The sequence below is a fragment of the Idiotropiscis lumnitzeri genome, chromosome 15, assembly GCF_059441095.1.
Source record: "Idiotropiscis lumnitzeri isolate Australia: NSW breed Sydney's pygmy pipehorse chromosome 15, RoL_Ilum_1.0, whole genome shotgun sequence".
In the NCBI taxonomy this organism is placed as follows: domain Eukaryota; kingdom Metazoa; phylum Chordata; class Actinopteri; order Syngnathiformes; family Syngnathidae; genus Idiotropiscis; species Idiotropiscis lumnitzeri.
Genome location: NC_142405.1, coordinates 7,357,092 through 7,380,693, shown reverse-complemented (window position 1 = coordinate 7,380,693; position 23,602 = coordinate 7,357,092). Strand labels below are relative to the sequence as shown.

The 23,602-nt window shown below is 41.0% G+C and overlaps 2 protein-coding genes across 5 annotated transcripts in view; one reads left to right on the top strand and one right to left on the bottom strand.

Annotated features, from left to right (window-relative positions):
- Nucleotides 1-18,699, top strand: part of septin9a (septin 9a) — a 48,009-nt gene extending 29,310 nt beyond the window's left edge. For all 4 annotated transcript variants that reach the window (XM_088317698.1, XM_088317702.1, XM_088317699.1 and 1 more), the window contains 9 exons: nucleotides 12,983-13,174; nucleotides 13,793-13,921; nucleotides 14,048-14,129; nucleotides 14,637-14,774; nucleotides 15,742-15,859; nucleotides 15,988-16,083; nucleotides 16,168-16,264; nucleotides 17,490-17,541; nucleotides 17,621-18,699. In XM_088317698.1, the coding sequence (XP_088173824.1) occupies nucleotides 12,983-13,174; nucleotides 13,793-13,921; nucleotides 14,048-14,129; nucleotides 14,637-14,774; nucleotides 15,742-15,859; nucleotides 15,988-16,083; nucleotides 16,168-16,264; nucleotides 17,490-17,541; nucleotides 17,621-17,762 (1,046 nt within the window). In that variant the 3' untranslated portion in view covers nucleotides 17,763-18,699. The remainder of the gene's footprint in view (nucleotides 1-12,982; nucleotides 13,175-13,792; nucleotides 13,922-14,047; nucleotides 14,130-14,636; nucleotides 14,775-15,741; nucleotides 15,860-15,987; nucleotides 16,084-16,167; nucleotides 16,265-17,489; nucleotides 17,542-17,620) is intronic.
- LOC148322601 (uncharacterized) lies at nucleotides 237-2,544 on the bottom strand. Its single transcript, XM_088317703.1, has 2 exons — nucleotides 2,382-2,544; nucleotides 237-2,045 (listed from the first exon to the last, which is right to left on the bottom strand). Exon 2 carries the CDS (start codon nucleotides 2,042-2,044, stop codon nucleotides 575-577), a length of 1,470 nt encoding a protein of 489 aa, XP_088173829.1. The 5' UTR covers nucleotide 2,045; nucleotides 2,382-2,544; the 3' UTR covers nucleotides 237-574.
- Nucleotides 18,700-23,602: the final 4,903 nt, after the last annotated feature.

The window sequence follows — 23,602 nt, the reverse complement described above, 5'->3', positions numbered from 1 at the left end:
AAAGAAATTCTTGTTTTTTCACGAGGCCGGAATGGATTATTGGCATTTCCATTTGTTTTAATGTGGAGAGTTAATCGGAGAAACTAGTGTTTTGTGTTAAGTGCGTGGTCATGGAAAGAATAACTCAAGGCGTTAACTTTAAATTTGATTCCGATTTTGGTCGACTGTGATGATTTAGGTTCACATTCAGTGGCGTCGGCGCCATTCTCATGTGTCAAATAAGTTCAAACTCACAATAAAGTTAAATAGAAAATTGTTTATTTTTTTTTTAATTTACATTTACATCAATACAAAATTAAATGCAAGGGAATAACAAGAGAGGGAACTGCTTGATGTAATTTGGCTGCTTGATGCAAATTGTCTTCAGCAAGTACACCCACCCCCTCTGAACTGTTGATCCGTGGATCCACAAAGAATCAAAATTCAAGTGATGTACGGTTGCATAAATTATTTTTTTTAATTACAGCATTTTTTAAAACTACTTCGTGATGCAGATCAATAAACATCCAAGTACTTGCATGTATTAATAAGACTGTGTCATTTTCCTCGACTTTCCAAAAATATCTGGAAGTGATCACCTCCAGCTTGATGTTTCCGCCATCACAATCTTATCCCTCAGAATGAATCTCGCTTGGACTCCCGGGGCGATTGCCATTCCCGAGTGGTACTCATAAACGTCATGTAAGTGGTCAAGTGGAGTGGATGCCGGTTTAAATTTTGCGGCCCACTGCCACATCCACCATTCATATTCTTGCGTGGCCTTATTTGGATCATCATAGAACCCCACCCAGGACTTGTTAAACTCTGACCTCCAATTTGCAAATGACTTGTTCACAAATAAGCGAGCGCAAGCCTTACCGTCCTTGACAAATAGTTGTAGGCTTGCGCCATAGCCAGTTATGCTAACTTGTTCTGGATTTCTAAACTCGCCTCCTCTACATATCTCTTCAGCCGGTACAGTCCAGAAACAGAACTTTGTCTTTGTCTTGTGGAGCCGGGCCTGGAGGCCAACATTCAAGGGTATAGAGGTGTTGACATGGCCGGTATCGCTACCGATCACTTTAGAATACATTGCTTCCTGGGCATTATTGTCCTTATACAGTACCACCATCACACGTTGCTCTAGGCGATGTTCAGGAACACCCCGCCAAAGAATCCCAGCTCTTCCATTGGCTATCGTCGTCACTTCAAGGTGAATAATGTCTTCGTCAAATAGTTCCCGCCATCTTTGTGGAGCATTCTGGTCGTCTTCCCTGTTGTCCGAAAGGTCGATGACGCAATGAGGATGTGTGTTCCTTTTTTCTGCAGGCCGTGGTTTGTTGTGTTGGTGGTACTTTTCCTCCAAGATCATATACAACAGCAGTCCAAGGCAAGCAAGTTCACGCCATGTGATTTTGAGAGCCCTTAACTGTGAATCGTCGACGTTGCTTCCAAAGTCTTCCCTGAGCTCCGTCAATGAGTTGCGTTGGTTTTCTTCCACGGAAAACTCTCTGATTTGTCTGAGCAGATTGGTTGAGATCTGGTATGTGTAGGCGGGATCGTAACGCGTCCCCTCGTTTGAGTTTTCATAATGCTGCGTGATATAGACTTCATCGACCGTCTCGCTGTTTTGCCAGCCCGTGTCGTGCTCCCTCACCCGGAATATGATCCGGTCTCTGTTTCGGCCCCTGTACTCCGCATTTGGTGGCTGGAGGACATAATCGGGAAGATCGGATCGGCCTTGGTAGAGATTACCAACGGTGTAGTAGCGGTATCGGATATTTCCCTGAGGCAGTGGGTTCAACAGCCTCTCGTAGTTTCCGTAGTGATGTGAGCCATATGTTCCAAGGTTTGGGTCAAAGGTCAGTCGTATGACATCGTTGTTGTCAATGTCAATCGTGTTGGCAAACCAGTGGAGAAGCACCAGGCTGTGTTTGGGCACTGCTCGGCCAAAGTTGACCTTTTTCAAATCGTTGATGGAGTTTAGCTTCTTAATGGCACAGACGGGGGTGATGGAAAGAAGCAGAGCAGCACAGCAAAGCGCCAGTCCTCCCGAGAGCTTCATCCTGTACGGGTGGTTTACATGTTATCGCTTGAATTGACTCATGGTTTTCTATTTTCAAGTCATTCAAGTTTGTTTTTGTTTTTTTTTGGTCAACTAGACTTAAAAATATCAAATGCAGACCTGAATTGGCTTGCTAGCAAATAATTAAGCATTGCCAAGTTACCTGCCAAAAGGTCGTTTCTTGGCTTTAAGTGCAACTCAAAACATCTCAGGCAGTCTAACGTGAAACTCTATTCAAAATAAATTACACCTCAAGTGTTTTGAAGGAGAGAATATTTCTCCAGGTGTCAGTAATGTCCATTTAAAAAGAAGACAGAGACAAACGGGTGGTTCTTACCTTCAATAGTCAGCCGTCCTCGTCTCTCACTCTGAGCCGTGTTTGCCTGTGAGCTGCTTTAAAGCTCCCAGAGTTACTATTACCTTAGAAATGAAACTGGGCACTGAGCCAGAAAACAAACAAGTTTACTTTCACTTTGCTTTCTCGTGATTTGGGAAACTTGCGTATGACAAAGATGTCCATAGTTGGGACTATGACATCAAGGTTGTGCACCTTCTACTTTGGGGAAACAAGACGGTTAGCCTGATAAATTTGAGCCATTTTTGGCAGATGTGTGCGCGAGCATTTCATGATGTAATCTTGACATCTTTGATTCCTGTGCTCTTAAATTTATCAAAGAAAGAATTATATCCTTCATCCAAGAGCTAAACCACGGGTGTCAAACTCAAGGTCTGGGGACCTGATCTGGCCCCCCACATTTTATGCGGCTCGTGAAAACAAACCATGTCTCAACTGCTATGACCTCTGCTAAATAACGTCGAGCTTGTGCAAGATTTTTTTTTTTTTTTTTTTGGGGTGTGACCATGTTTACAGTAACTTGAACAATAACCAAACTACTTTCCTTGACTTATGGCTTCTGAGAGGAAAGTTGATAGTTGTGAAATCATAACAACAAAGTGCCCTTGCACAAAAATTAATTTAACGCAGTTAAGACTTGGATGAAAGCAGCTTTAATGTTTATTGACTGGAGAATATGTGATCGCAATATTTTGTTTTTGTGGTTTGTGTATACCACATTGTCATTTTTTTGTATATCTATGTGCATTTGCTTTTATTTGCCTTTTTAAAAATTGGTTTAAATAAAATCATGTTAATTAATTTTGATGCAGTGAATAACCTTTTAAAAAACAGAATATTAGTAATATTCCAGTTACGCAAGGCCATGCCATAAATCGCTTATATATGATTGCACAGGGTCTTTATACCGCCCAATACCACTTGAGTTTTTTTGGGGGGGTGGATTTGGAATGACATGCAAGACAAACAGTCCCGGTTTATTTTGTTAGGGAAAAAAAGCGCAACATGAGTTCTTGCACTTAATTTTGGCTTGGTGTTCACTTTTGTGCCATCCTTGAAAGGTAAATTCCTATGCACAAGAGCCCTTTTTGTACTGGGCGGGAAAAATAAATTACTGTATTGGTGAGTTGGGTGTATGGTATGGTTAATTTTTGATCGTTCAAACCCTTGTTGCTGGATGCTGGAAATTTTATACATGCATTGAGCATGAACTATATATTAAGATACTGTGATGCGATTGGTTCTATAAAGAAATATGCACATATTTTCTCCATATTCCAAATGTCAATATTGTCATACATCAACAGAGGAAGTTTATGGTCCTGTGTGCACCGATGAGAAATTGTGGCCCGCTCCTTCATTTAGGTAGCTCTTCCCCGAGGTAGACCGTCCAACTCACTTTGAGGTTGACATTTTTTTTCATGATTGTGTTTCCTTAAGCAACCAGCAGGAGATGCTGTTGCACAAGTACTCAATCTCGTAACACCTGGGATGCATTAAAGTGCAGCATTTGGAACCATTCTAGTTAGTAATTCTCAATGTGCTTCCCCACTTTTTACATCATGATCCAAATGACACGTTTCTGTATGGGAATCTCCTTCGAAGAGATTCTAATCATCTAATAATGAAACTACTACAAAGAACCTTCTTTAGCTTCTTCCCCTAAATCGTCTAAATCTGGGAAATACATCCGCTTTTCCCAGAGGACTGGACTTGTCCTGTTCACCCGTCGTCTATGAACACACAACAACAAGCCCCCTTAACGCCCACACATACACACTAGTTTGGATCCCCCTTGGGCACAGCACATGCAGACAAATTCAGTTTTTTTCCTGTGGTCACCTCCCACTTGTTTCACATGGGCAACTCAAAAGTATCTCATGATGTATGGTATTCTGCACCCCATTCTCTCCATGCTTATTTTATATTCTTAACCACACTATGCACATGTACAACTTCTAAATATTGGGAACATCGAGGCTTACCTTAATTTGTGGCCCAAAATATCACGCACGCAATATGAACGGATGTTAACTCGGTCAATATGACCCGCTGCCTTCACTTTTTTCCCTTGAGGAGACCGACCGGACATCTGTGTACTGTAATACAAAGGAAGCAGGGGCCACGTGTCATTGATTCATCATGTTTCTTAAAAAGGTGTACTGGGCTACAGGTATGGTTGCCCCCAAACTTGTAACATCTCCAACAATCCTGAGTTCAGACTACAGTGGCTGCCACACACCAGTTTTTTTTTTTTTTCAATCATTCAATTTACAACTAATTAATAACGAATTTATAACTAATGGATTATTATGAGTAGTAGTAGATGTGGCTGTACAGCGTACGATCGCCACCATTACACCTATACTTCGGGGTGCCACTGATGGCAAAAGGAGAAACGTGTGATGCTAACCATGAAACAAGAAATGAAGCTCATAACACACACATTTACCACACAGATAATGCATGCGCTTATTCATTCCAGCCACTTTGACAGTAGTTTGACTAGTGCGTTACAAGCTCCCTCTAGTGGTATGTAAAAAAAAAAAAAAAACATCCAGTTTAGTTGTATATTAAACAAGTTCACTACATTTGCATTTAATGTCTAACGACTATTTTCGAACATTTATTTAGTATTCATTATTTGGCTTGCATGCGATACATTTTAATTGAATCTGTAATTTTTTTTTGTTTTGTTTTTACAAATATCATATATAACAATGGTTGTCAGAAGCGACATGCTGGCAGGTACGGTACCGTATATAATGTATGCAAAGGTGTTGGTTTGACTTGTCTGTGGAATGAAAGAAAACAAATCTATGCTTGCAGCACATTTTTTTTTTTTCAAGAATGGGATGCATCGTTTTAAAAAAAATGCAGGGCCACATTATGCATATGGTCGTATGTGTACTCATGTGGCAGTACTCGAAAGCCTGGCCCGGTATGTAATTACACTTCCTGTCAGAAAGCAGACAGCTGTTTCCTCTCCTCTCTAATCACACATGCATACATGCTGCATAAGAACAATAATCAGTCAAAGTAATTGGCTTGCTCCTAAGTTTTAAAACAAGTGTATGATGAATCGCCTCACTGGCGTATTTTCGATTGGTTTTAGATTTCTATTTACAGGCCTGTTTGGACTTGATTGTCCCTCAACATGAGTTACTACTCACACTTATCAATCTCATTCGCTGCCAATTCACTTCAGAAAACGAAGCAGTGCTCTCGTCCACTTTTGACTCAAATGCAAAGCCTTGATCCCGCATTAGAGATTTTAGTCATCAACAAGTACGTATTTTCCAACTAAGCTAAACAAATGAAGCTACTGGAAAAGCTGCAGCATGCAACAGATTTCAAAGACCAAAGATAATTGTACTCAGTATAATGGCCCTTTCATGTTTAAACACGACTGTAGATCACAGTGATGTCGTCCTTGATGCGAGACCGATTCAATGTTTAAAGCGTACAGGGGGGGGGGGGGTCATATCATAATTTGATGGCTATTTTGTGCAAGTTACTGCCTGATGTTTGTTCAAATCGCCAAAAGGAAGCAAATGTCTGTTTGTGTCTAGATTCATTGATATTTTTTCATTCATTCGTCTTTTGCAAAAAGCAAGTTATAAGTGGTCTGATGTGAGAAGAATGAAAGCAATCTGACAAATTCTGAGCCTGGGGGCCAGACGACGAGGTCAAGATGATTAATTGGGTTGTAAATTGTCACTGTTGCTTGGGAGTGAGTCCAAAGGCTGCCGTGTTTGTGTGTGTCGGTGTGTCAACTACCTCCATGGGATCTTTTTTTTTTTTTTAAAGCCAATTGATTCAATGCAAATTCAAATTTGGCCTTTCAGATTTGGGGGCGAGATAAAGGAAGTGGGTGTCTCCTGTTGCGTTTGTGTCCTGGTTCACATGACAAACAAGCGTGGGCGGGGCCAACGGGGGAGCTTTCAGAGCCACAGAAGAGTTCGGCCTCTTACTAGTACACTGCACGACAGCCAGGGACAACTCATTCACTCACGCTGCACACACGGTAAGTGATCCGTACGTTTAAGTGTTGTGCTTTTGAGCATGCTTCACAGGAGGAGGATTTTTGTTGTTGTTGTAGGGGTGGGGTTTCTTTCCAAGATGATATAAGGCTGTATATAAGTCCTCGTGTTGATGTTGTCTGGAAAGAAAAGATACGGCAAGAAGCTTATCAGTGCATTCAAGTTTGGTGTGGTTTAGTGTGCACATGCTCATGATTATTGTTGCTGAAGTTGTGCATACTCTCATCTTCTAAAAGTAGCGCGTCTGTTGTGTAGCAGTGTCTGCATAGATACAGAGACATTCCATTGTGCTTCAGCCCCGCTTGTCTTCTCATTTGACTAGTATTCGCTACACGCTGTTTCTGTTCACATGGGGATCCATTACCAGATCACTTTACAAGTCCTCATAGCTTCAAAGGGGGTATTTAGGTGTGTGTGTGAAAATCAGACCTTTGTATCATTTTTTTAATATATATATATATTGCTTTCAAGGTTGTAATTTTTCTTTTTGAGATTTTAGAATTACCCGGTCGGATTCAGTTTTTCGCAAACTTCTCCAATCTTCACTTTTAAAATGTGTTACATAATGCAAGACCTTTTCTGTTGCCTGTGTGAAAGACAAATGTGTAAAGAATGGAACAAAATAGGATCCAGTACAGTATGATTTAAATGAATGTATAGGTGGTTGAAGTGGCTAGCGTTAGCATTTCAACACAGATTATAATTGCCCAAAATGTCTTTAATACATTTGGGAATATTTAAGAAAATGTCGGTTTCACTCCCATACCAATTGAAATTGGATGAACAGCGCCTCTGCTGGTTGCAGCCTAATAGTGCACACCATTGCTTCAAGATGCGATTTATGTAGATCACACAAAATTAACCTTATTACACCCCTGCTGTCAATTTAGGTAAGCGTTCCATAAGTAGTCTCGAATTTCCCCATTGTGGGACTAATAAAGGGAATATTATTATTATTATTATTATTATTAGTTGCAATGTGAATGCTTTGCCGGCCCATCACGGCAGCTGCTCTTGGTAATGAGCGTAGTCGTTGAACAGATAAGGCGATATGAACATTCTTTTCTCCAAACAGGTAAACAATAGAATGAATTTTCAAGACTCATTTTGTGTCTTGCCATGCATTGTCGCATCTTGACCCAAACAGCTCTTGACAGAATTGTTTGACAATCAACTGCTGGAAATCAGCAAGTTATCCGTCACAGTTTTAGAAAGTCATCTGCCACTGGTTTGCCTCACCGGCATGTATGCAACTTGTGGCCGTTGAAAGGCACTCTGGTCTTCTTGCAGGCGTGAACAGACACTGGCCTTTCACCAATGTTTGATGCGACGTTGAAAAGGTCGCCGTTACCTTGTCTGCCTTTTGTGTATGTCTGCGTTATGTCAGCCCGCCTCAATTAACACATGGTCCTGTCCTGGAAAAGATCCCAACTCCTCCCCAAAATTTGGAGTCTGACACGTACAACCTTTTGGCCCTTGGATTGTGGGTTTCTTTATTTAAGTACCAGCAATCATTTTGTTGACCCTGATTTATAATTTAGTCAAAATGAGCTGGTGATGCTTGCTAAGGTATATTTTGACATGGGACGGGAAAGTATTTTAAGTCATGTATGAATCACATGAACCTTCACATATACTGTGGGTTGAAAAGTCTGGCTCCACGTTTGATGTCAGCCAACTATTCCACTGATACACTTTGACCCTTGAACTCCGGCTCACTTCGGGTCAATCTGGGCTTCTATTTAACAGCCCCTGACGATGAGTCACTTGCATGAATATTAGCTTACTCATTATTTAGTGACTTGACCTCAAGGCTTAAGAAAATAACTTCCTTTGTTATTTTTAGCCTTTGGGTTAACACGCTGAGAGGCTAATGGTTAGCAAATTGTTTAGCATGATAATTATGAGCTATAATTTGTGGCAACACAGATGGGTGCAGAAATGAGGGATTTGAATACATTGGTGAATTATGCCAAAGTGGTGTTGCTTTTCCAAAGAATAGCAATATGTACACTATTCCTGTTGAGTGATTGTGTTCATCTGAGCGTCACACCGTCAGATGCCAAGCCTGGAAGGACACGCTCACTAAACGCATTCCTCTGGCGGTCGTGGGTAAACAGACTTTTGCAGTCATTATAGTCAAGTCTCAAACATTTCTCAATATTTTTCTGAGCTACTTGCGCTGGACAAAACACACACACATGACAGTCGACTGACCGCGGTCTATTCTGCCGCTGGTTGACTTTCAAAACATTTCTCATTGAGGTCAATTTTATTTGGAATCATTTCGTTCACTGGCAATGCTTTAAGCAACAGTTTAACACTAATTGGCATGCTTTTCAATATTATACGTAAGAGGAATATGCTATAAGCACATTTAAACAATGCTCACATAAACTCATTTGATCCCAGAAATTTTCACTAGAGGAAACACCTCAATTCCAGCGTTTTTCTGGATTGTGACTGATTTTGCGAGGCCAACGGAATATTGTGTTCTAAAGTTATAAAAACAGAGCTACAACGCAAAAAAAAAAAAAAGATTAAGACGTATATATACGTCTTTGGGTGGCTGCTCATCATTGTTTTTATTATTTATTTTTTTTATTGAAGTGCAGTAACACTAATATCTACAGATAAGAGCATACAATCATGTGTTAATGATGTCCTCCCACCTCGCTTGAAAACCAATATTGTGATGTAACGGACAGGAGGCGTGTAAACAGATTTTAAGCGGTTGATTTACTAGACAAATCTTTGGTTGAGCGTATTTGCTATTCGCACGTGCATGTGCTCAATATTTGCTTCCTTGTAAGACGTCATGAATGAATTAGGTCATGCCTTTAAAGCGCAGCCCTTTTCTGGTGAATTGTACCTGCCAGATTGCCCAAATAATTCATTAACATACGCGTAAAGTTTTGCTCGGTTGTTGTGCTTCTTCATTTGTTACCACTTGCCCGTCCACTGAGCAAACCTACCTCTTTACATTCTTATGGCCAATAAGGCTAGATGGTGACATCACTATTTGTGCTGATGCATTCTGGTACATGTGAATTTTGAACCCTTTGACAAAATAGCAATACCAATCTCGCATTGGCACTGTAAACGAGCCAAAATTTGTTCCGGTCGCCGAGATCACTCCTTCGTTCGCACTAAGGTCAGTCGACTTCGACTGAGAGCAGGACCTTGGAGTTTATACCAAAGAAGATGCTCGGTGTGTCGTCATGATTTCATGCACCGATGCAAAGAAATGCACACAGCCAGTCAGGTGGAACAATGAGTGAGTTCAACCATACCGATGTCAAAGGGCATGTCTCCAGAGGGCCAGATGACGACGACTCTGGGAACTGTTCCTTTCTTGCACTAACACTCTGGCTTTAATAACAAGCCCATGTTAGAAGTGCCACCGGTGCTTATTTTTGCCACGAGTGCTTATTTGGATATTTACCATCAAAATGGGGAACATGTTTACGTGGGGCCGTCTTGTCGGCCCCGCTGTATGTTTTATCAGTTGCATTTGCAGGTTCCACACTCTACGCTGACATTTATTTACTCCAAAACATCTGGTTCTCAATCAAAACAAGTTTGGCCATGTTAAGAGGAGACAAGGCCCCCCCTTTTTTTTTTGTCCTGCCTGGGAATATAAATAAAGGACAAAAGGAGACGGTGTTTAGAAAGAGAGCCCATAAAAAACATTTTAGAGCAGAGCAAAGATCCAAATGACCCATTTAGTGGGTTTGTCCGCTAATGTGTGTTTGACATGGATCTACTTTGGACAAAATAATCCCCCGTTGCCTACTTGAAAGATTTGTACCAAGCAGCCACATTGTGTGTGTGTGATGAACTCTTAAGATATCTTCTCATGGGTTTTGCATATTTCATGTCCGATTCAAAGCCTCAACTGTTGACGCAGGTTTAGCTCGCATGTTTTCTTTTGTCTAGAGTCCTCCCTGCAGATGTGATCAAGCCAACAGGACCCAACTCAACATGACTCGTTTTAGTCCTAAAGTGGGGACTCGACCTTTGACCTGCTCACCAATGCTGTCAAGATCAACATATTGATTGGGCAGCTGGCGCATGGCTTAGTGGCGTTGACCACGTGTGCACTTTGCTCTGGAAAAAAAAAACATTTTTACAGGGTTTGACAAAATAAAATAAATCACCAACCACTCACTTTCCCCCCATCTCCCCCATTGCACACTCATCTTTGAACTTGTATTGCCTTTTCAGCTCTCTGCTGCTCAATGACCCTCTTCCTATTTTCTTCCCTTTTTGCTTCCCTTATCTCTTGCTTATCTGAACATCTGATGCCGCACACTCCTTCCTACTCGGAACTATTTCCGCCTCCGAAATGCTTTTGCAGCGCGGCCGATATTTGCAAAAAAAAGCAATGCGACCCAATACTTTTGGATGGAAGCAAGCGCAAAATTCTTAGCCGTCTATAATTGAAAACAGTATCGCCAATGAGTCATCCCTTTTTTTTCGTCTGCTGTTAATCTTTATTCTTTTTATTGCCGAAACAAAGGAAACATGCCATCCCATAACTAAATCTGATCCAGGGGAAATCCCTTCAGAAACTTACGATGAGTAACAATGAAGCACCAATTAAAGCTATATTGGGTGTCGTGCAGAGTTGCCTTTCTCAGGGGGGAAAAAAACTTCATGTGACTGTGCTTGTTTGCGTTTGATCGTGCTGTGGTCAGTCGATCAATCGTGCCGAGTGATTACGCGGCCTTTGAAAACTCAATAGCGTGTAGTGTTGTTGGAGTAAAAAAAAAAAAACAAAGCAGGAGAATAATACAGTAACACAAATTAGTCAGTTACATAATTTTGTTTTCTGTATGTGCACAAATTCTGTTACAATATTTGATTCAATAATCTACTGGCTAATGCTCACTCAACACTTCCTTATTGCATCGCTTTACGAGGATGTACCGGTATCCCGTGTGTGTGGTCTGCTGTCATCCCCGTTTGACCTGGCATAAACCAGTAGTCCAGATAACGTCCACCAGATGGTAAAGCACCAGGACAAGACAGTTCTCATGTACGGCTCAAATGCCTTTTAACATTTATGGGGTCCTGCTCCAACCGGCTGTCTCCAGACACCTGGCCACGAGATGTCTGCACCGCTTTTGTCAGGGAATACCAAATAGCCAACACACGGTTATATAGAAGAGGTTCACTGTCATTTGGTTTTGCAGCAAAGCTCACTGATGTGAGGGATACGAGACCGATTCTGCTGGAGAAATATGATGGCACAACAAAAAATCGCAAATTTTAGGTAATTTTAGCAAATTTTCACGTTCGGGGAAAAGGGGCCGCCTTCCAATACCCCTACGACTTTAAATTAATACAATTTCATTTAACACAATGTCAAGAAATTGTGAGCAAAAACTTTTTTTTCTGACGGAGATGATGATTCGCTGATGCTAATAAGTATTATTGGCAGGTATCGGAACCTCCATGAGTACCCGATATCTTGGGAAACTGATACCCAACATCGGTACTCGCCGTCGCTAATTTATACCATCAGTTTTTTTTTAAGACTCATCCTGTATCTCGTGTTTGTGTACATTCCCTTTGATGTGTGAGTTCTTTTTATTGTGCCTTGTCATTGCGTCTTTGTTGCATCACAAAGGCATTAAAGCTCAAAGTTTAAAGAGGGCTTTACCTTTATGACAGCTTGATGGTAAATTAATGCCATCGAAATATATGCCCGCGAGGAGGGAAGCCCCGCTGTTGCCGAATCATTCCGTTTCAGGAAGAAAAAGGGTGAGCTTGAAAGAGAAGCTGAGGGAGAGGAATGCAGGAGGTGTAGCGCAGAAGTGGAGGGCAGTAAGTCACGTTAAATTGCTGACTGACTGCTGGAACAGGATGGGGAAGTGGTGGTGAGGCCATGAAAAGTTGCTTCCATAGGTGGGACGGACACACGGACACACAAACGAGCACGTTCTAAAAGTAAGACTCTTATTGATCTTGATTTAGCCATCACTTTCCACAGCAGTGTTATTCGATACATGGAAAAAAAATATATAAATTCCTGGTTGATGTTTGTTGAATTGAGTTACATAGCGTGCAACATTAGGCACTGAATTGTATTGGTCTTAATCTCTTATTCTAGCCCACGTTGTAAAATATTTGTATTAGATCCTTCTAGTAAATATGATAAATGCATCAGTGCTTTCTCGGTCCTTGAGTGTGGACTATTTGCTGACCAGATCTGATAAGAGCCATCTTTTAGACAGGCGGCTTTGGCAGGTAAACTGATAATAATGCACTTTTATTGTTTTTCATGGACGCCTACAAAGCTGGTGATTTATATTTAATGATTTCTGCAGCTTGCTCTTTTTTCATTTGCTGGATCGTTTTCAGTATCAAGTGCAAACCTGCATGTGGGATTAAAATTGAACACCTTGCAAATGATCTCCATAAAACTCAACTGATACGGTTCCCTGCTTCCATTTACGCATCCTTGCCTTTTTTTTTTTTTTTTTAATCCAAACATCCAAAGTGAATCTTTTATCTCTTCCTTGTCTAATTTAGGGCCTGAAGTGATTGCTAGCTACACCAGCAGTGCCATGACGGACACGGTGGCGCCTGATGCCGTGGCGTCGTACAGCGACAGAGCCGCAGCCCCGCCGGTGGATTTCAGTTACGTGGGCATCGACGCCATCCTGGAGCAGATGAGGAGGAAGGCCATGAAGCAAGGCTTTGAGCTCAACATCATGGTTGTAGGTAAGAGAGAAATTGGATTTAAATTATACTTTGCGAATTGAAATGCCAATGCATTAAAATGTAAATTTCTTCCGAATTAAAGAGGAGGCGCTTAAGCGAAGGCTAAAATGTACACTAAACGTGCATACTCATACCTGGCTTAGTTTCTAGTACGACACAATGATAACAATCAACTTGTCTTTCTGAGCCTTGTAATCCATTAAGCAGTCATATAATTGGAGTGCACGGAATTCACCCATTTCAGCCAGCCCCCTGTTATTCAGCCATAATGTTAATTTTCCTCTCTAATCAAGATCTGACAGAAAACGGCGCGGTCAGAATGAACTATAATCAGCATGCAGACACAGCAGTGATTGCTGTAACGCCTCATTCACGTCATTACTGTGATCATGCAGTAATCACGTGCATGCAAACTGCAAAGGCCTCTTTGAAATTCCTCCTTTCTGAACTTTATTATACAGACATCATAGAGCATTGCTGTCTTCTGTTTTAGACTTTTTTTTAGTGTTAAAGGGACCACTAGGGACCAAACTTAATTTTTCTTCATCTTAGGAGGTGACAGGAAGAGGTTAATTCACTGTACTTGTTTTCTGTGCGTCTTTTGGTATTCTCTCACAGGACAAAGTGGCTTGGGAAAGTCTACTCTGATGAACACGCTGTTCAAATCCAAAGTCAGTCGCAAGTCTGTGATGGCCACTGCCCAGGAGCAGATCCCCAAGACCATTGAAATCAAATCGATCAGTCATGGTACAGTCCACGAGTCTTATTTCTGCTTGACCTTGACCATTTCACACTCTTTGTTAGCCACAATAAAACCTTCAAGAGTGTAATGCATGGCGTGGACTGACCTTGTGTGTGTTGGTTTTTGTGCAGACATCGAGGAGAAGGGAGTGAGAATGAAGTTGACGGTTATTGACACACCTGGCTTTGGAGATCAGATAAACAATGAGAACTGGTACGTTTCCGTCTTTCTTACATTTACCGTATTCTGTGGAACGTCTCAGGACTGAGCTTTTCACTATCCGATTTGTTCGCAAGTTTACCATTGCGTAGTTAAAAAAAAAAAAAAGGCTCGTTGTTGATGAATAGATGAGCAGTAAAATAAATTGTTGCCATACTGTACTTATCAGCCTGGCCAGAAAACTGTTCTGTGGTTATCGTCAAAACATTTTTCTTCTTTGCCGTCACTTGCGCCCTTTTGTGGAGTGGCGACCATCACACAAAAAATAAGCCAATCACATTCATGGAGTATATCCTTCCGATGCTCATTGAGTTAGTCTTGCATGCCGAGATGACACATTTATGCGGCTCAAGTTGCATTTTTGTATTTAAACTGTAAATATCGACTGAATTCATTACAATCTCAAACCAGATGTCTCGTCTTTGTTGCTTTCCTGTGACTACATTGTCTTTGACTATTTTTTTTTTTTTTAATCCTTCTGTTGCGCCCCCATTTTTCTAGCTGGCAGCCAATCATGAAGTTTATTAACGACCAGTACGAGGCATATCTGCAGGAGGAGATAAACATTAACAGGAAGAAGAGGATCCCGGACTCCAGAGTCCACTGTTGCATATATTTCATCCCGCCAACTGGACACTGGTGAGGACACGTCCAAGCATAAACATGCGAATAGTGACACAGGCACACATGCTTTGACTTTGGGTTTAGACTTCCAAAAAAAAAAAAACCACAACACAGTCAATGCGCCTGGAGGGGTTGCCTTACTTGTCAGCATTTCCTATGTAAATTAATGTGGAACATCCGTAGGCTTTTTGAGCACACACACATTTCCTCGTAGCACTTAGCAACATATCTCAGAACACAAACATGCGGAGGGGAGATGGGTCTGCCAGACCTTGCAGCAGCAGCTCAAAATCCCAACGTTTCTCTTTGCTGGATCCCTTGTAGAAAGACACATCTGGTTATGATCCAACTGCACATACACATTTGGTTAAGCTTATCACTATGTGGAGCTTGGTGTGCATTTAGTAATAAATTGGGTGATGGTGCACAGTCTCGTATGTTCCTCAAGCAATTGGCTGTGTAGGTTCACCACATACAATTTTGTCAACTGCAGCAACATGCATTTGAGGCCTGTTGTCAAACGTCACACCAAAAGATGCTATTGAATGTGGTCTTGTGGCTTGTCTTTACCCAAGCGTGGAGCGAATGTGAATTTCCCTCCTCACCCAGGCCCCGTGTGTGTGCGCACCATCCAGTAATGTATCATGCAGTTGTCACACAGGCAGACCAGCAGCTGCTCAGTGTTGGCCTAATGGAAAGTGACGGGACGGATGAGAGAGACTAAATGTCTGTGTGTGTCACTTGCAGTCTTTGTGAGCGTGTGTTGCCACATGACTGCTCCCCTGTTTAGTGTTCACGCGGGCAGTCTGTTAAAGAGTTATTAGCCAGGCTGCTGCTAACTGCGGGGAGCTCCTTAAACGGGTCACTATTACTCCAAACCTGTACACATCATCACAAGTGAAAAGTAGGTCATGAGCATGTCTGACCTCTAGTGGCACATTCGTGTACTGCATATTTACTTTACTTTCCCCTTTCTACTTAGTCTGCGGCCTCTGGATGTGGAGTTCATGAGGCGTCTCAGTAAAGTTGTCAACATAGTTCCAGTTATTGCCAAAGCGGACACACTCACCTTAGAGGAGAGGGATTTCTTTAAAAAGAAGGTAACATTTCCGCACGCACTGTTGTCACACAACTCGTGAGCTTGATTTCCACCTTCATTTTTAAATCGCGTGTATTGAAGCCCAATTTGTCGCCTTGAAATCTTTCCTTTGTTGTCGTACTCGAGCAGATCAGGGAAGAGCTGCGAGCCAATGGGATCGACATCTACCCTCAGAAAGAGTTTGACGAGGACGCAGAGGACAGAATGATCAATGAGAAGATCAGGGTGAGGAGCGCAAGCTTTTCCCAACAGCTCCAAAAACTCTGTGTGGATGGCCGTTTGTCAGCTTGTGGTTCTGCATGTGCGCAGGAGATGATTCCGTTTGCTGTCGTGGGCAGCGATCAGGAGTACCAGGTCAATGGTAGGAGGTTGCTGGGGAGGAAGACCAAGTGGGGAACCATTGAAGGTACAACTTCCTCTTTTTTCGATTGTCATCTGTAAGCTATTGTAGTTTTAAGGCACTTTATGTGAAAGGACTTAAGTGCAGTTTGTCACAGTGACATTTCAAGTCGTTTTTTCATTGCAGCTGAAAAAAATAGGACGCTCAATGCATAAATTGTAAATAAAAGAGATGAACATTTCAACATTCAGTGAAACATGTCAGTAATATGAAACAACAAAACTTAGAAGCGAAATGAAGAAAAAAGTCACAAAGCCAAAAGGAAGAAAAAATGACGTGTGAAGAATTCCTGAGGTTGAACTCGTGTTATGATAAAAAGTCATAAGGTTACATAATGAAAATAAAGCATACAGGGAAAAAATAATCCAAATGTCACGAAAGAAAGATTGAGAGCGATTATGTTGCGAGGAAATCGTTGCAAGAAGAAAGCCGTAACGTTATGCGTAAAGAGAAAATGTCACATTCACTGCATATTGTCGGTGTCCTATGAAAAACACCGTCCAATTTATTTTTTTAATTTTCACGGTTTTTAATTTTCGCACTAATGGAATGTTTGTAACGCAGAAATTAAATTGTTATAATTATTAAAAAAATCTGAACAATTTATAAAAATTAACATTTACAGTTTACTAATAAAAACAAAATCCTTAACGTTATGAGTATAAAATTTGAAGTGACCAATTTAAAGGAGTAAGGTGCTGGTCAGGCAGTAAAACAATGCAGTTTTGAGACGTGTGTCATGCGCTTGGCAGCTGACGCAGACACTGGGAGTGATGCTGTCACTGATAATAATATAATAAAGAACCGCGCTGGTTAACGGTAATTTTCACTTGTGTACTTAATTACATTATCGCTCCAGACAAGAGGCAGTGTCCCGCTACCAAAAGTCTCATAAAGGAAGTTTCATTTCCTGCTGTGTAGACGCATGCAGCATAAGCAATTAGCGTTATCGCTACATAGCGATGCCACATAGATGAAGTTGGAAACTGAGATTGGTAATGTAAAAAAAAAACTTATTTAGCCCAAAATGATTCATATCTTGGCCAGTGGATTTTTTTTTGTATAGTGATTATAGTATTTTTCAGCTGAAAATGAATAGGCACTGACTATTCGCTGTTTTCATTAAAAAAAAATGTTTGTCCATGAAAATTTATTTTTTATTACCTAAAATGTGACTTTTGTTTAAAAAAAAAAATTAATAAATTTTAACTTTTTTTATTTCCTCCATCAGTTGAAAATATAGCCCACTGCGAGTTTGCCTATTTACGGGATCTCCTCATCAGGTGAGTGAATGTTCCGTCCCGGTCATGTTTCCACGCGCCCGTCACAGAAAAGTCATATAATACACGTCTACCTTTCTAGAACCCACATGCAGAACATTAAGGACATCACGAGCAGCATCCACTACGAAATGTACCGCGTGAGGCGCCTGAATGAGAACAACACGGCGGTGACTCACACCAATGGCGTGCCGGAACATCATCTTACCGCCCACGAGATATAGAAGTCAAGTCCCTTATTCTTAAAAAAAAAAAAAAAAAAAAAACTTTGCCCCTCTCCGTACAGGTGGGTTAGAAACAAACTAGCCTGGCGAGAGTTGCCGTCATTTCCTTCCGGTGACTTCCTCTCATTCTGGTGGACGACAAGAGTGAAAAGAAGTCACCCCCCCCAAGTCCCTCCCTTCCCACAGTCGCTGCATCTTTCATTTTTACCAACACTCCTTCCTTATGGAATCACTCCAGGTGCCAAAAAGGAACTGACACTCAAAAACTAATCCTCCCACCTTTTTATCTTGTCCACTTTTTTCCACTTTCTCCAGCATCGCCTGCTTATCTACGTGTGAGGACTGCACAGTGGTGTGCATGCGTTGCAGGATGATGTTTTCAGTGCATAAAAAAAAAAATGGTTGCGGACAAGTTTTGAAAATGGCACATATGTCTGGATTGATTGTCTGGATTTACTTGCTGCCACGAGGTGCGTTTCTGCATTGTCTTGTTAAACATGGACGTCAGGACCTTGGAGTATTTTTAATTCTCAATAATAACTGCCACTGTTTTTATTGAAAGAAATATCAGATAAGAGTGATTAAATGAGTACGTATTTATGCACCATGTCAAATGTGAATATTGTTGGTCCATTTCTTCACATCATTTCCAAGACGGTCCGTTAGGCTCACTCAGTTGTGCCTTATTTATTGGAGAATGTTGTCTATGCCGCCTTGCCTGCATTTAAACATGTTTCCATTATCGCTCATTGTTTTTAATGACATAAAACCCAGTTTACTCCATTTGCAGAGCGTCTATGCCAGTTTAATTCTTGCTTAACTCCACCCAGCTGCCATATTCTCGTGTAATCTTTGTTCTTTTTTTTTTTTGTACCTGTATTATTGATAACAAATGTCCTTTATCTTATTTTAAGAAATAAAGATTGTTGTAATTATATGCCTCGTTTTCTTTTGGGTTTTTTTTCTTTTTCAAACACTGTCCTTCAAATGCCGCTCTACTTATGTTCCACATCAGTTTGCGTCTTCGCCTCAAGCTTCTGCAGCCCAGGTGAGTTCATTTGTTTGCTGGCGTAATTGTCAAGAGTGGAGTGTTTTATTGCCATGTCATTAAGCACTTACTAGATTAGCCTTCCAAACCAATATGGCTACCCGCAAGGTCAGTGCCGCGCTGATTAACACTTATTACAAGTCTGGGTCTCTTTAATTTCTCAGTGGGAGACGACAGGAAGGCATCGCAGAGGCTGCGCGGACATCCAACACTCTAAGGTAATTAAACACTGCGAGCGATATGATTGAATTTTGATTACATTTATGAATGCCAAATAAAAATCACAAGTTTTAGCAACATTTGCGGTCTGCGTGTGACCCCTCATATGGTGGTTTGATTGCTTAACTAAACTCGACTTTTGATGCAAAGTTGACATTGACCAAAGTATCAAAAGTGACGATTTACCAAATGACAACGACATCTGTCATAACGATTCATTCATGTTCATGACAGGTGTCATGTCATGATTATGACAGTCTTATGAACAAACTTCAAATAAAGTGTTACCCCCCCCCCAAAAAAAAAACATTAAAATCCTCCCATCTTCATCCATCTTTCTGCAGACATTTTTTAAACTGCTGTTGACAAAAAACATCAGTGCTATCGTGCTCCGCTAACGACCAATCTCGCCTCATTGTTTGGTTTCCACTGTAATGTTTTTTTTTTTTTTTAGCTGACAATCACAAAATGGCCGACTCTGAGGTGGCTTGTGGGGATGCATAGAACATATTATAGTAAAGAACATTTTTGACTTGGACTTCTCCTTGAAGGTTGTGATCATACGGTCATATTACAAAAGGGGGGGCAAGCAGTTGCAAATGTTGCATTTCATCACATGCATGGAAACAATTGTTAATTTCTCTTGCTGTGCAATGTGTGGCGTTGCCAGTAGATGCACTTCAACTGTAAGCTATCACACCTTGCTTCTATGTGCCCATTGTCAGCGTGCCACCAATTAGTCAGTGCATGTATGATCGGTGGAAGTATTCAACATACATGACTGAGGAGATAAATGTGGTGTGTGTGTGTGTGTGTGTGTGATCACGCACTCACATTCTCATCTTCATGCATGAAGGTTTTGGCCCCCCATTTGTCTTCTCCTTGCACCATCTGCTCTCTCTCCTTTGTCTGCAAAGACTTCCAACTTCTCTTCGTGCTTCACTCAACACCCCCCCCCCCAATGTAATTTTCCATCCTCGCTCTCGGCATTGCGCCAGCCTGCTCCGACGTGAAGGGAAGGGGTGGGGTGCCGTATGCAATTTGTTCAACTTTATGCAAATCAGCTTTGCTATTAATTAAAAGTCGGCTGCAAATTCAATTAGCCGGCTAAACAAGAAGAGAGAGTGAGTAATTGGGAGTATGTGGATAAATGGGGAACACTTACAAAGGGTTACAACTAACAGTATTCTGGAACTCCAAAAAAAAAATAATCGTCTTTTAACCTGGTGTTGCAATTTTGGAATTGCTTTACTCAAACACGTCAAGGTAGAAGTGGTTCCTTTGATAGATGGCTGCAGTCGTTAACAAATTAACGCGAGTAAATAATGCTCGTCTGATTGTGTCTGTGTCCACTGCTGGACACTTGTACAATATATTGCACGTTTGATTAGACCAAATTCCAGAGTATGTGATGTTTGCCTTTAATGGCGTATTACCATTACGTTATCACCAAAACACACACACACTCACACACGATAAAGATTTTAATTAGCCACATGAGTTATTATTATGCGTCCTTGGGTCTCTTGAAAGACGGAGTATAAATCTATGCAATTACTATTAATTGTCCTTTCACTCTGTCTGTTGTCATCATTTTGATGGATTTTTTTGTTTGTACTTGTAAGCAGGGTACACGTGAGTGATCGAATGACTAATGCTTTTTCTGTAGTAGATTTTTATTGTGATGAAAAGACGATTAATCGATGACTTTATTGATATTTTAGGCGGTACTCAACTGTTTTTGCGCCCTGGACTAGTTTCACGTAAAGACCTATTTCCATGGACTGGCAGCAGCGGCGGTTCTAAATCACCACTGACCGTCATCTGAAATAAATGGTTAAAAAAAATACAACTCGCCATTACATTGATTGTTGGAATTGGTTGGTTCTGTTCGAGTTGATCTCGGTCTCATATTGTGTGTCATAGCGATAATGTAGCCAGATTCCCAAAAATAAATAAAAAAAAGAATTCAATTGCTTTGGTTTCTCATTCAACCGATAATCTGCTTCGCATTCAGAATTTAGACACCCTGAACACAGCTTTTAATAATTTTTACTAAATTCACTTTGGCATTCAAATGACTCGAGGTGGCAGAAAATGAGCAAAGGTACAGTTGTCCATATGGAAATATTCATGGTACAAGGCCCAGATGACAAATGATCAATGCATGGGCCCAAGTTGACATTAAACTACACCCATGATAAACTCTAGAAATTAATTAATTTATTTATTAAAAAAAAAAATAAATAAAAAAAACTCACCATTGAAATTTTGCTCATTTAAATAGCTTGAGAAAATGCCCAATTCTGTTAATTGTGTTTGAACATTCCTGCAGTATTAAGTGTGCCAAAAATAAAATCTGTTTCTTGGGGGAAATCCTACATGCTAAAGAGGACATAGCTGACATGCCATCTTACACTGTATCTCTGAGAGCGAACATATACGAGCTGACACCTTGTGATACAGCCGGTGAACAGTCACGGAGGTGATTTACTCCAAGTAAAACAAATGGCGTAAGGAGAAATAAAAAAAAAAGGGAGGAGATTGTGGGGGTGGGCAGGCGCGGATGGAGGAGCAGGTTAGGGAGGAGGGTCATGTAATAAGAATTTAATTTTCCCCATGGCTGCACAATTGGATGCAGTGGCCACTCGTAGTCGTATATAGTACAGGGCCGCGCACGCTAATTCTATAGGGAGACGGCCCACCTCCCCTCTGGTGCTCGTTAATGGGAAAAGTACTGTAAATCAGCGTCGTTCTCATATAACACACCGCTTGGGAGTATGCACTTCATTAGGGACACCTGCGCAGTCTAACGAGATCCAATGCGACAAAGTCAGTCAGGCCTCAGTGATACAGTTTGATTAGGTATCGGGAAAGCCTTCAAGATAGCCGATGAATATGATGAATAATGAAGCAACTTGCTCACCCTATTAAAGCCAGAGGTATTAATATAATTATTTTTATTAATTAATATCATTTAATGACCTGAACGTCTGGCCACCATCTTGGCGAAGGTCGTCCTGGAAAATGCCGGGGCACTCGACAAGATGAACGCTACACTCACACACCAATCTAGTCAAGGTTTAAGTCAAAACTCTCCGACTTAATTAAGCCCACTTTGGAGCTGCCATGTCGTTTCCCTAATTAGTCATGAATATGAAATGGCGGCGTTTTAATTATCCGGCTTTTGTCAGCGAAATCAACCGCCAATTTCGCCCCGCCCTTTGCTTGACCGCATTCTCTCACATGAGGAAAGTCTGCAAGGGGCGTGATTGGATTTCTTTGTTGGCGACACATCCAGTGCTGACACTCATTTGACGAATGAACAAGTGGCAAGTGTTAAAATGTAATTAGCACCTTTGTTTATGTTGATGCAGATTTGCAATTAAAACTATATAGCAAATTTCATTTCCCCATTCGGAATAGCTGAAATTTCCCATCAAAAAGGGAAGTCGGATTGTTTGTCAAATGCATCCGTTTAGGGCAAGAGAGGTTTTTGTCATTAAATTTAATGAAAGAGAATATTTTATGAACATCCTGTTGCTTATGGATATAATGATGGCGATATTATCGAAGCAATCCATGCATTTGTCATTTTCTGGGGTTAAACTTTGGATTTCAATGTTTTCATTTGCTGCCAGTCATGAAAATTAAATATATTCTATATCTCACAAAGACATTTTAAAAAAATAACCGGAAATTGAATGATGTAATTTGGTGACGAGCGCTACGTTATACAGGTGCATGTCAAAAACTTCCTTTAGGACACGATTGCAGGTTTTTAAAATAGAGCATTAAATGTAAAATCTTGAATTTAGACTGTCGTCATTATAAAATAAAAGGATGAATTAACGTGTAATATTTCAAGTGTTAATACAAATTAATAATTCATAGCTTGTTCATTTTTGCTCATATCCATTAACTTTCCTAACGGAGATTTAGTACATGAATATTTCACTCCATAATGTCGAATCTGGGTAGCATTAAAGGTGTTACTGATGGAAAATTATGCTTGTCCAGCATTCTAATTTAGCGATTTTACATTTTCAGTACTTCCCTTTGTTTAAAATTTCAAATGTTTTTATTTTTAACTCAAGTTCCCGCAGGGGATGGATGTATTTGGAGCAGGTGCCGACGGTCAGTCTTTCTGTTTTGAAGGCGTATCAGACACGTAGATTGTGCTCTTTGTAATTACCCTGATGAAGGCTGAGCTGCTGCTGCGGACGTGGCGAGGGAGAAATGGAGATGGATGATCTCGCTGGACCGGAAGCTACGAGACGGGAATGCTGAACAGTTCGGATGGGGGATCGTTGGCGGTGAGCGAGGGTTTAGGAAGAGCGCCCCCCCTCGAGTGACGATCAGAGAGGTGGTCACCTCTGAACATGATAAGCTGTATGCATGTTTGTGCTTGTAAGACGCTAGAGAGCATGACAAACGTACGCACAGCACTAATGGACTGATCCGATTACAACAAGCGAGTGTGAGTTTAGCAGCTCAGCAGCTACTCTTACACAGATACTCAGGGCAAGTACTGGAACCTCCCTTGCGGGGACCGCCTTTTCTAACGGTTATT

Excerpts from the sequence above, each read along its gene's own strand:
- LOC148322601 (XM_088317703.1), bottom strand. The coding sequence starts at position 2,044 with ATGAAGCTCTCGGGAGGACTGGCGCTTTGCTGTGCTGCTCTGCTTCTT.